This window comes from Strix uralensis, chromosome 3 (genome assembly GCF_047716275.1).
Source record: "Strix uralensis isolate ZFMK-TIS-50842 chromosome 3, bStrUra1, whole genome shotgun sequence".
Lineage (NCBI taxonomy): Eukaryota > Metazoa > Chordata > Aves > Strigiformes > Strigidae > Strix > Strix uralensis.
In genome coordinates this window covers 751,499-763,981 of record NC_133974.1, presented here as the reverse complement: position 1 = coordinate 763,981, position 12,483 = coordinate 751,499, and the positions used below count along the sequence as shown (strand labels likewise).

General features: G+C 48.0%; 1 protein-coding gene across 7 annotated transcripts in view; it reads left to right on the top strand.

Moving 5' to 3' along the window:
• Positions 1 to 12,483, top strand: part of ASXL2 (ASXL transcriptional regulator 2) — a 141,440-nt gene that overhangs the window by 93,597 nt on the left and 35,360 nt on the right. For all 7 annotated transcript variants that reach the window (XM_074861205.1, XM_074861198.1, XM_074861200.1 and 4 more), the window contains 2 exons: positions 1,838 to 1,953; positions 10,181 to 10,310. In XM_074861205.1, the coding sequence (XP_074717306.1) occupies positions 1,838 to 1,953; positions 10,181 to 10,310 (246 nt within the window). The remainder of the gene's footprint in view (positions 1 to 1,837; positions 1,954 to 10,180; positions 10,311 to 12,483) is intronic.

Here is a 12,483-nt window from a genome sequence, read left to right as displayed (position 1 = left end):
CAGCATCAGTTATGCCAGTTCTTTGTTTTTTAAACAATAGCCAAATAATTTTTAGAAGCCTTTTGTTGCAAATCTCTGGAAGGGTGAGTGAACTCTTAGCAACAGACTTTCTTTTCTTCCAGTTTTCTTTATCGATGCACTCAGAGAACTCCGGTGAGTTTGTGAGATCTGCTTTTCCTCTCCAGGTGCTGATCAGACTCTGATCTTTTCCAGCATCTTCTTCTCAAACTGCAATTTCCACTGAATGGAGAGACAAATGCAAGTTTAGAAACATTCTTACTGCTATTTCAAAGTGCAGATATAACCTTTGCTTTCCAGGTCTTGGCATAACATCAGGGTTCTTTTTTGCCTTTTAGGTGGTAATTCTGCTTGCTGTGCGACCATGTCATCTTTTATTATGTACACGTATCATCTGCATTTGGTAATCTTCTCAGGGACTTTCAAATTACGGGCTTCTTACCATACCTTCTTATTGTTGTTTTAAATGACAGTTCACAGTCTGATATTGCCTCATCTCTGTTCTGTGTGCCTTCTAAAAAACTTGCTCTTTTCATTTAATGTCCATGCCACATGTGAGAATTCTACTTTTTATAATTTGTTGTTTCAAATTCTACATATTTTATTGAAATGTTGCGTTCTGATGCTTATTGTTACTGCATTATTTTCAGGAGCTTCCCTCCTCTGGGAATACCGAGCGGGATCGCACTTCATTAACGAAGAGCTGTTGTCATTATCTCTTAACTCCTTCCTGTTGCAGAAGGATACTAGCTTAGCCTTGTGCATTCTAGAACTAATTGCTTCAGGAAGCAATAATTTAAATAGCTTACATCTGAATCTGGTTATTATCCTTTATGGTCGGGGTGACCACCCACATCCCCGCGATCAAACATTCCTTTACTCTTCATTTAGTTTCCTTGATCTTTCGGTGGGCATTACTGTCTGCACAAATTCACACATAGATACAGATACAGACCACAAATTTGGTAACTCATGTGGTTTCTTCTTAACCACCTCTGTGTATTTGCCAAGATAATAGAGGCAAAACTGTGATTACAAGAAGCCAGGAGCGCATGGTTTCCCTGGCTGGCCACCTGTCGTCACCCACTGCTGCCAGAGCAGAGTATTTTGGTATCCTGTGCCAAACAGGTATATATATATTAATATAGTATATTATCCCATCCCCAGTTTGTTTGGTTTAAAAGTCTAAATCACCTGAAAGCAGAAGCCTTCTGCTTTAGGACTCCATATGGCTCGGACTAGGTTTAAGCGTCTAGGCTCATCCACTGAGAATATGTGTTCATTTACTGGGATATCCTGTATATTCCCATATTTCTTTTTAGAAAGGAGCAAGTGATGTTCCACTTCCTTTGCATCTCATTTATCTTCCAGCTCCTGCGTGGGATTCAGATTTAATCTGATCAGAAACTGCTATCAATTAGGTGTCTGACTGCAGGTCGTTCCGGACGAAGACAACCATTGCCTGTGTATGTGTTTCCAGTTAGATTTGACTTGGCTAAACCGGCGTGAACCTGAAGCTTTTTCTCAAGCTGCAGTGTTGTTTTATAGCACCTGTTTACAGATTAATAAAGAGGTGGACAGGAGATGAAAAATCTGAAGTGGGTCATAGGAATTGCTGTTGGCTTTCAGAGGAAAACAGCTGCCTTGGTGGTGGGGAGGAAATAGAAATGATTCTTCCTGCAAAAAGTAACATTTGCTAGAGGTGCAGTTTTCACGAGCCTCATGAGATGATCTGAACTGGTGAGGACTGGCTAACGTGCTGCAGGGAAATGTATAAAGGTTGGATTACGTATCTCTATATATTTTTCTTTTCTTGTAGTGTCATCTAGACTATCACAGACGTCCTCTCCTCAGTCAGGCTGCCCGTCACCTTCCATCCAGGCAGGCAAAGTCATCTCCTCATCCCAGAAGCACAGCAAGAAGGCACTCAAACAGGTAAGTAGCCTGGTCTGGAACCTGGCCTGGGGATCCTCGCAGTCATTTTATTCCTCTGGTAAATCTCAGCAAAACTGCACTCTGCAGGGAAGTTACTCAGGACTTCCTTGCTGCCTCATAAAGAGGGTTTGGCTAAAACATCTCTGTCTCTTAAAGGTGATTCAAAATATTGTGCTATTTAGTTATTTTGCTTTTTTCCCTAAATAAGCATCTGGACTTTTTTTAGTTATTAGAGAATGGCTATAAGATGTTAATTCTTTTCACCCAACCCTTTAATGAGTGTGCTTAGCTTTCTACAGACTGTTTTAGTAAACGGAAGGTGTTTTGGGGAAAAGAATTAAATCCGCTGACCTCTCCCCCTAATTAGCAGCATGCTTTCCCTTCCAAGGAGTTCTGTGGGTGCAGCCTGTGTGTACCTGTGGAGGGAAGAAGGGGAAGGAGAGCTCACTGACTTTGTGTTGCACCTCCACTGGGTGGTAGGAGAGAAAGAGGAGGGCTGATTATTTTCCATGCTTGGGGAATGACTGTCGTGTAGACGGTGTTAATTGTGCGCACGCGGGATGGAGCAGGTAGGTGTTTGCACTTCAAATGATTTCTTTCCCCTAATGAAAAATGCAAGATGAATTAGTCCCCTGAGTGCCTTATTTGCAGGTGTTTCCCCAACCGCGTTGTTTAGTTTTCCATGAGCCTTAGGAAGGAAATACTTTATCAGGGTTAGATTTACTCCTTAGTAAAGTAAAAATCTGTAAGGAGTTATGAATCAAGTTGCAGAGGAGACGCTAGTTCAGGGATTACAGAAGCTTGTCACAGACAGATGAAATCATGATGTGTTCCAGATAGGATTTACCTTTTCCAGCCCAGTCTGTTTTTCTGAGTTTTTCCAGCTGAGAAGCAGCACTCGGGATGGCATTCGGGGATGCCCTTGGCCTTGGGAAAAGGGTCTGCAGTGAGAGAGAAGGATCTAATTAGGGCGTATCATTGAGGAGAGTATTACAGGGGGAGATAAGGCAGCTGGATAAACTGGAGCTTCGTTCCCAGCAAGAGAAAGTTGAGTTGATGTCAAAATGAGACGCCAGCTCTAGGGAATCTTCTCGCTTCTTTCTTTTCCCACTCGGCTGTTTCTCGACAGAAGTGTCCGTGTTACTCTGATGTCGTTTGCTGCCGACAGCCACAAGAAAGAAGTAAGATTGTGTTGTCACTTTAGGCAGATTTTCTTAAGTTCAGAGTCAAGCTTCCACTTTCATTTGGATCCTCAGAAAATTGCTTCTCACTAATTCATCAAGATATTAATTATACTCTTTGCTTTCCCTTCCTCATCCCTCTTCAAGCCTGGCTGGCAATCGTTTCTCTCCAACATCTGCAAAGGCTTTTCTCTTTTAAGAGGGTGATCAAACAGATTCAGGGTTTGTTATGAACAACCCTCCTTCCTCTCTCGTGCTCAGCGGCTCCTCTTCATTCTCTCTGGTCTGCAGGTCCCTGTTTCACAGAATCACAGGTTGGAAGGGACATCTGGGCAAACCCACACCCCATTTCCAAACCAACACTGTTTCCAACCTACACTCTGTCTACTTTTCTCCTCTCTTCCCAGCCTCTGCCCATACCTGCCTAACAGTCTTCTCCTTTTCACCTCTGAATTCCCAGTGTTCCTGCTCCCACCAGCTTTCCCCCACCTTTATATTCATCCCCCGTCCCTGCTCTCTCCCTCTTCCACTCCCCACTTCCTTACTCTGAGATGTCTACCCAAGCAGCCTCATTCCACCGCTGTCTCTGAATGAAGTGTGTCAGAGCCAGTGAGTTCCAAAATCTAGACAATATTCTCAGTTTCACTGTTCATCTCATTGGTTTGGGGAAAAAAAAATAATAATCAGAAAGCCTGAGAGAGAAATGGGGAACCACATGGAGGCCTTGATGTCTGCGTAGCATACCCATTTGTACTCAACACTTCTGCGGCTCTCTGCGGGGCAAAAAGCTGTTTCTGATGGTCGTCATCTTCCATCGCAACAGCTCTCCTCCCTGAACTCAGCTCTGGGGCAGAAGAGTAGAAGTGTCAGTCTGTAGTGTAGTAACTTGCCTTCCAGGCACACAGGAAAAAGAAGGTGTTGCCAAAGAACAACAAAACCATTCCGTCATTTAACTGTCTAAAGTTTGATCTAGCTTTGGATCAAATTAAGAACATTGCATGCCTAATCCTCAACGCCTAAATACGAGAGAGATCTCGAGGGGCTGGAGCGAGTGCAGAGGAGGGCAACGAAGCTGGGGAAGGGCCTGGAGAATAAATCCTGTGAGGAGCGATGGAAGGAGCTGGGACTGTTCAGTGTGAGGAGGAGAAGGCTGAGGGGAGACCTCATCACTCTCTACAGCTCCCTGAAAGGACATTGTAGAGAGGTTGGTGCTGGTCTCTTCTCCCAGGGAATTAGTGACAGAACAAGAGGGAACGGCTTTAAACTGCAACAGGGGAGGTTCAGACTGGACGTGAGGAGAAAATGTTTCCCAGCAAGAGTGGTCAGAGAGTGGAATAGGCTGCCCAGGGAGGGGGTGGAGTCCCCATCCCTGGGTGTGTTTAAGGGTCGTTTGGATGAGCTGTTGGGGGATGTGGGGTAGGGGAGAACTTTGTAGAGTCGGGCTGAGGGTTGGACTCGATGATCCCAAGGGGCTTTTCCAACCTGAATGATTCTGGGATTCTGTAATCCTTTGCTTAATTTTAGTTCCAGTGGAATTCTGCCTTTTGACCTAATATCACATCTTCTACCTCCTCCTAAACATGGTTGTCACTGTGGTCAGAAAAGTTATATAAAGTAGATAAAATGAGCAAATACAGACAGCAGGAAGGAGACAGCAGTGTTCTAAGTAGAGTAGTAGGAAAAACATAAGATACTGAGTGAAACAAGAATTAAAGAAAGCTTTCATCTTTTTAATTATGTCTGCGACCCAGATTATTTGCTAGCGTGCACTTCAGAAGACAGCTGGCTGGATTCAGCCCTGCTATCTTAAGTGCTGAGTAATTATAACGTTACTGGAGGGAAGAGAGAGCAGATTGCTGAGAACTTTTAACCCTGGAATCCCACGGTCCCGCTATATTGACAATAAGTATGGGGTCCTTTAAGAAATAAAGATCAGGATTTAGTTCATAAACACATCGAGTTAAAACTGTAAAATACAGCCGAATAGTGTGGTGTATGCTGGTGTGCCACCACCACGCAGTGTGGTGAGGGAGCAGATGGCTGCATTCTTCACAACCAGTTGGAAAAACCCCGAGTTAGAGGTTGGCAATATCTGAATCTAAACTGGCAGAGACATGTCAGTGCTCATCCTGCTGGAAAGATGAAACAGTCATGGGGAGAAACCCCCTTTGTTACACTGAGTGTGTGCTGATACAAAACCCACCTCCTTGAGACTCTGAAATTTATGATCCAGAAAGACAGGCGGTTTCTCCCCCATCGCTGTAAAATGCAGGTACTACCCTAATTCTTTCCTCTGATCCTCTCCAATCCACTGACCTCATCTCATCCTTACCTGCTGCCATCAGAATTCACAGAAACCCAGACTGGCTGGGGCTGGAAGGAACTTCTCTGCTCCAACCCCCCTGCTCAGGCGGGGTCACCCAGAGCTGGTTGCGCAGAGCCACGTCCAGCCAGTTTCTGAAGATCTCCAAGGAGAGAGACTCCACAACTGCTCTGAGCAACCTGTGCCAGCACTTGCTCACCCTCACAGTAAAAGCGTAATTTCTGTTCAGGTGGAATTTCTGATTTTGTGCCCGTGGTACCACTGGCAGAGCTGGGCTCCCTCTTCACTCCCTCCCTGCGGGGGAGGGATTCACCCCCCTGAGCCTTCCCTGCTCCGGGCTGAGCAGTCCCAGCTCCCTCAGCCTCTCCCCACAGCAGAGATGCCCCAGTCCTTCAGCGCCTCGGTGGCCCCTCGCTGGGCTCTCTCCAGTCTGTCCCTGTCCCCCGGCACTGGGGAGCGCTGGGCCCAGCCCTCCCGGGGTGGGAGCAGAGGGCGAGGCCCATCCCCTCCCTCGCTCCAGATCTCATCATGGTGTTTGAAGATGAGAAATCACACCCTCTGTTCTGATAAGGTTTATACTGTTGGCTTTCCTCTTTATCCATTATACTTTTATCTGCTGTTGCCACGTACATGGGATGAGTAAGGCCAGGGAATGGGTTGGGCTACACCCTACAAAAGCTCTCTGGTCGGTGAATAGTCGCTTTGTCAACTTTTTTGTGAAGAAGGGAGCTGTACAATACAGATTTTTCTCCATTCAGTGCATCCCCTGGGGGTTTTTGACATCATTATCAGAGCCCATGGGCAGGTGCAGAGCAAGAGGTGGGTGCGTAGGAGCAGCTCCTGGTCCTGCTTGTCATCCACAGTGGAGCTGACAGCGAGGAGCGTGCTGGTGACATCAGGTTTTTGTTTAAATTACAGTCAAAGGAGGTGCTGATGATACTGGATGGCGCCATTTTGAATTACGCCCTTTTTAACTCTTCTATAGAATAAAGTGGTGGTTTCCGCCCTTGACAGCAGCGGGGGGGGGGGGGGGGGGAGGAGGGATACCTCAGAGCTGCCCTTTGTGCAAACGCACCTGTGCGCTGAGGAACATCTGCCCTCCACTGAGGGTGGCACAGCTCACTCCGTGAAGACAAAGGACAACTGAAAGGCAAACAAACCGAAAATAACAAATAATGAGCCCCTGCACGCGGGCACGGAGGGAACGTCCGCGCAGGTTGGGGGTGGAGGAGAGTTGGCGGGCTGGTGCTGGCCGAGGGGTTTGCCGTGCTCCGGTGTGGAGGGAGCAGACCCTCTGCAGCTTCCAGAGGTTTCTGCAGCCGTGGTGCCTAGAAGCTGCCGCCTGATTGGTGGGTGCGGGGTAGTTAGTGCTTTGCTGATTGGCTGGTTCCTGACGGGGGCGGACTGGCAGAGTGGGGGGGCCTTGGGTGGCTGGAGCTGAGGGGAGCTGGACCTGTTACAGGGTGTTGTGGGGGAGCTCTACCTGTTACAGGGTGTTGTGGGGGAGCTCTGCCTGTTACAGGGTGTTGTGGGGGAGCTGGGCCTGTTACAGGGTGTTGTGGGGGAGCTCTGCCTGTTACAGGGTGTTGTGGGGGAGCTGGACCTGTTACAGGGTGTTGTGGGGGAGCTCTGCCTGTTACAGGGTGTTGTGGGGGAGCTGGACCTGTTACAGGGTGTTGTGGGGGAGCTGGACCTGTTACAGGGTGTTGTGGGGGAGCTCTTCCTGTTACAGGGTGTTGTGGGGGAGCTGGGCCTGTTACAGGGTGTTGTGGGGGAGCCGGACCTGTTACAGGGTGTTGTGGGGGAGCTCTGCCTGTTACAGGGTGTTGTGGGGGAGCTGGGCCTGTTACAGGGTGTTGTGGGGGAGCTCTGCCTGTTACAGGGTGTTGTGGGGGAGCTCTGCCTGTTACAGGGTGTTGTGGGGGAGCTGGACCTGTTACAGGGTGTTGTGGGGGAGCTGGGCCTGTTACAGGGTGTTGTGGGGGAGCTCTGCCTGTTACAGGGTGTTGTGGGGGAGCTGGACCTGTTACAGGGTGTTGTGGGGGAGCTCTGCCTGTTACAGGGTGTTGTGGGGGAGCTGGACCTGTTACAGGGTGTTGTGGGGGAGCTGGACCTGTTACAGGGTGTTGTGGGGGAGCTCTGCCTGTTACAGGGTGTTGTGGGGGAGCTGGACCTGTTACAGGGTGTTGTGGGGGAGCTCTTCCTGTTACAGGGTGTTGTGGGGGAGCTCTGCCTGTTACAGGGTGTTGTGGGGGAGCTGGGCCTGTTACAGGGTGTTGTGGGGGAGCTCTGCCTGTTACAGGGTGTTGTGGGGGAGCTGGACCTGTTACAGGGTGTTGTGGGGGAGCTGGACCTGTTACAGGGTGTTGTGGGGGAGCTCTGCCTGTTACAGGGTGTTGTGGGGGAGCTGGACCTGTTACAGGGTGTTGTGGGGGAGCTCTTCCTGTTACAGGGTGTTGTGGGGGAGCTCTGCCTGTTACAGGGTGTTGTGGGGGAGCTGGGCCTGTTACAGGGTGTTGTGGGGGAGCTCTGCCTGTTACAGGGTGTTGTGGGGGAGCTGGACCTGTTACAGGGTGTTGTGGGGGAGCTCTTCCTGTTACAGGGTGTTGTGGGGGAGCTCTGCCTGTTACAGGGTGTTGTGGGGGAGCTGGGCCTGTTACAGGGTGTTGTGGGGGAGCCGGACCTGTTACAGGGTGTTGTGGGGGAGCTCTGCATGATGTGGAGTGTCACGGGGAGCTGGGCCTGGTGTAGGGTGTTACGGGGGAGCTGGGAGCCTCCCCACCCCCCAGTACCTACAAGGAGGTTATCGAGGAGATGGTGCCAGGCTCGTCACAACACGGTGACGGAGGTGGGACAATGAGGAACAACAGGCGTAAGTTGACCAGTGTAAGGAGAAGCAGGACACAAGGAAAAGCTTTTCCCCACGAGGAGAGTCCAGCAGTGGGGGGGCCCAGAGAGGTTCTGTCATCTCTGAGCTTGGAGGTTTCCAAGACCGGCCTGGCCAGAGCCCGAGCGACCTGGTGGAGGCCGAGCTGCCTCTGCTCCGCGCTGGGGGGTGGGCTGGGGACCTCCCGAGGTCCCTTTCGGCCTGAATTACCCTGTGATTATGACAGGACTCAATATAAATTTAGATTTACTGAAGAAACCTCCAAATGTTTATAATGGAGCACATAAGTGCGAAGCTGACGCGGCATTTAAAAAGAGGTATCTAAGAATAATTGTTTCCTCCTCTTCCCACACATGCCTCAGCCACCGTTGGCGTGGGCACCTCGGGCGCTGCGGGACTGAGAACTGAGGTGACACCATGAACAAAAGCAGATTGTTCTACCTAAGCCGAGATAAATGCAGCAATGAAATGGCACATGGAATAGGAGATGAACTGAATATACAAAACCTTAAATATTGGAAGTGATTTGCGTAATGGAAGTATGGGAGTCACACAACCCCCTGAACTAGTGATCTTCGTAGTCCAGTACTTCTGGCGTTCGCTGTTGCCTGTGGTTCATCTTCAAACCAACGAATAATCTGTAAAAGCTTTCTTGAATTTGTTTGTGGATTTTTTTGTTACTCACATGAATGCCAGGTCTCTCTTTTTATCTCTCTTTTTAAAAAAAACTTTTGACCTCAATAACAGGAGGTTAATTGTGCATTGCAGAGGATACTTCCTCCTACTGATTTTCAATTTTGCTGTTTCGGTTTGGCTGAATGGTTTTTTCAACCTGTGGTAGAAGTGGCTAAATAGGAACTACTTAATAAATTGGAAAATAGGAACTGAACGTGTCTGTTCATTGTCCGTATCCTTTTGTTGTCTGTCTCCCCCACTTGTGTCTTTACAGACTGAAAGTCAGTCTGTCTTCTGTTTTCCTCATGTGACAGATTCTGCAGGTCCCTCCAATTTTTATTCTCTCTCCTAGTTCCAACTGTATTATTGTTGTTATTATTTAAGACAGCGATGATCCCTAGTTAGCAGTCTCACTCATTTGTATATATGCAACACAACATTTCTGGTTACTTCCTATTTTGAAATTCCACGGTATGCTTGATCTGTCGTAATTTATTCTGCTGTTAACTTTATTTGGGTTTGGATTTCATTTTTTGAAAATGGACACTTTGGTTTGGATAAGTGCTGCAGTTTAACCAGATTCCTTCTTACTTCCTTGTCGTAGTCATTTGTGCCTTTCAGCCTGTGTTTTGGTCGCCTTAACAGTCTTCTCTGAAACAAAGGGGTTTATTTGGTTCCCTTCAGTGTTTTAATCTTTGTTACTCTCCTAATTAAGAAAGTCTTTCCTGATGGGTAGTGTCTCTGTTGAAGGTTTTTAGTAAGTTGCCACTTGCAAGGAGACTGAAATGAATTGCATTATGGTGCTTTTACTTTGAAGTTATTTATATAATTACTTCTTGAACCAACTCCAGATTTGGAATCCTTTCTCTTTGCATTCTCTGGAGATCATTTTTCATGAAACAACACAACTTAAGATGTTCTGCAAACATTAACTTTTTGCTTTAGCTGCAAGGTAAGGAATCTGGCTACTTGCAGTGTATTTAAACCAGCAGTGTCCCACACAAACTGAAGGTCTTTCAGAACTCGTTTCGAACTTTTGACGTAGTTGGACTCAGAACGCAACTATTGGTCGCTGTAAAACAAGCGGTTTGTGCCGAGTGCTGAATTTCTAAGAATATTTTAAATTTCTCTTTGGTCATGTTCTTCTGTCCTCTTCCCCAGGCCTTGAAACAGCAGCAGCAGAAGCAGCAGCAGCAGCAGCAATGCAGAGCAGGCATGCCCGTGTCGTCGAACCAGCACGTCCTTCTGAAGGCCGTCAAGGCAGCCGGTGACTCCGCACCTGCGAAATCGGGTACGTGGCAGAGACACTCCTCTGCGCTCATTTAACTTCCCTTTTATCCTTCTTAGGGGACGAGAGAAGGAAGTGCTCTTTTCATGTGGCACTCTTTTTGTTTCTGAATCAGCCTAGCTTCTGTTTTCCTGGCTTTGATTTTATTAAGAATGCGTTCAGTTAAGAGTAGATCTGGCTGTGCCATTGTCTGGTTAAAAAGCTGCTTTCTGTGCTAAACATCTTCCCCTACAGCTGCCCGAACGCTGTGGTCAGGTACTTCTCATGGCTAAGCAAATTAGGTGGGGTTTCTCTTCCTATTTATTTTTTTTCCAAAGTGGCTTCTCATTCTTGTAGCGTGGCTTTCATGTCTCCTTCCAAAGATGCACGCTCTGATCTGAAGGGTCTCCAGGAGGTTTCCAACATTTATGCCACGTTAGAAATTAATGAGATCACCGCTCTGCTCTTGTTCATTCAACAGTGCGTTAGCTCCCTTACCCCCAGCAGCCTTTCACTAGTTATCACCAATTCCTGGTGGTTACTTCAGACCAAACCAACCGCCTTTGGCCTGGTGACCTGTGTCCAGCACTGCCAACAGCCCGCACAGGGAGAGGTGTTCAAAGCAGGGTGAGCTCCAGAGCAAGGGGCCCTGTCTTTGTATTTCTTGGCCTGGGTGGGATTTTCTTCAGTGGATTTGCCTAAATCACAAAGCGGACTTTGTGACAAACCCCACGCTGTGAAAACTGCTCGGTTTTGTTTGGTTTGAGCCCAGCTCTTTATACTTTTATTTGATTCTTTCTAATTGTCAAATGGGCGATGAACAACTATTGTTTGTTCAACAATTTTGCCACTTACAACTTCTGTAGATGTCTCTTTTTCAGTCTGAAGAGTCCTACTGTATTTCCTCATTCCTCACATGGAAAGCCACGTGCTTTTTGCAATACGGAGTGGAAACCACACACAGTATTCAGGGTGCAAGATGCATTCTGAATTTGTGTAGCATCGCTTTGCTACTCCGTATTTTGTTCATCTTTTCTTAACAATCCCTACTATTCAATTTGCTGGTTTTGGACCCCTCCAAAAGTGGGGATTTTCCTAGAACTGCTGAGATTGAGACTCCTTCCTCAGTTGTTATCTTCTATCTCAGGGCCCAGCAGTATGTCTGTGAGGTTAGGGGAGTTCTTCTTTTTGTACATCACTTCATGTTTCTGTACAGTGATCATATCTGTTCTTTTATCACTCAGCCATTCCTTGTCATGAAGTCCTGCAGCTGTAATGGCGAGGGGAGGGTGTTGGGACCAAAGAAATAAAGTGAATTTAGGTGCACAGGGTTAGTCTCTGTGGCGTGGAGCAGGGAGAGGCAGGGGTGGGATCAGCAGCCTTGTGTGTGAGAGGAGAGGAGGGCTTTTTGAGGCTGAGATCTCTTCCAAAAGCAACGATCTCCTCCTCCTCTGCTTCACAGTCCTGCAGATTCTGATCCTGCTTCGCCGGCTGCACTGCAGGCACCATCCTGTCTGCTTAAGCTGTGTATGCCCTTGTTCCCCCTCTGCTATGCTAATCATCACGGGTCAAATGCTGTGCTCAGTCAAACCCAGACACTTCTGTGAGATCGAGGGGCTGGAGCAAGTGCAGAGGAGGGCAGCGAAGCTGGGGAAGGGCCTGGAGTATAAATCCTGTGAGGAGCGATGGAAGGAGCTGGGACTATTCAGTGTGAGGAGGAGAAGGCTGAGGGGAGACCTCATCACTCTCTACAGCTCCCTGAAAGGACATTGTAGAGAGGTTGGTGCTGGTCTCTTCTCCCAGGGAATTAGTGACAGAACAAGAGGGAACGGCTTTAAACTGCAACAGGGGAGGTTCAGACTGGACATGAGGAGAAAAATTTTCCCAGCAAGAGTGGTCAGAGAGTGGAATAGGCTGCCCAGGGAGGGGGTGGAGTCCCCATCCCTGGGTGTGTTTAAGGGCCGTTTGGATGAGCTGTTGGGGGATGTGGGGTAGGGGAGAACTTTGTAGAGTCGGGCTGAGGGTTGGACTCGATGATCCCAAGGGGCTTTTCCAACCTGAATGATTCTGTGATTTTGAGATGGGAATCCCCCCCACCCCTCAATAATTTCCCTCTTTTTCCGTCCCTCACCCTTGATTTACTTGGCTGGTCCTGATTCGTCTCAGAAAGATGATGATCATGAAAATGTAACTGTCG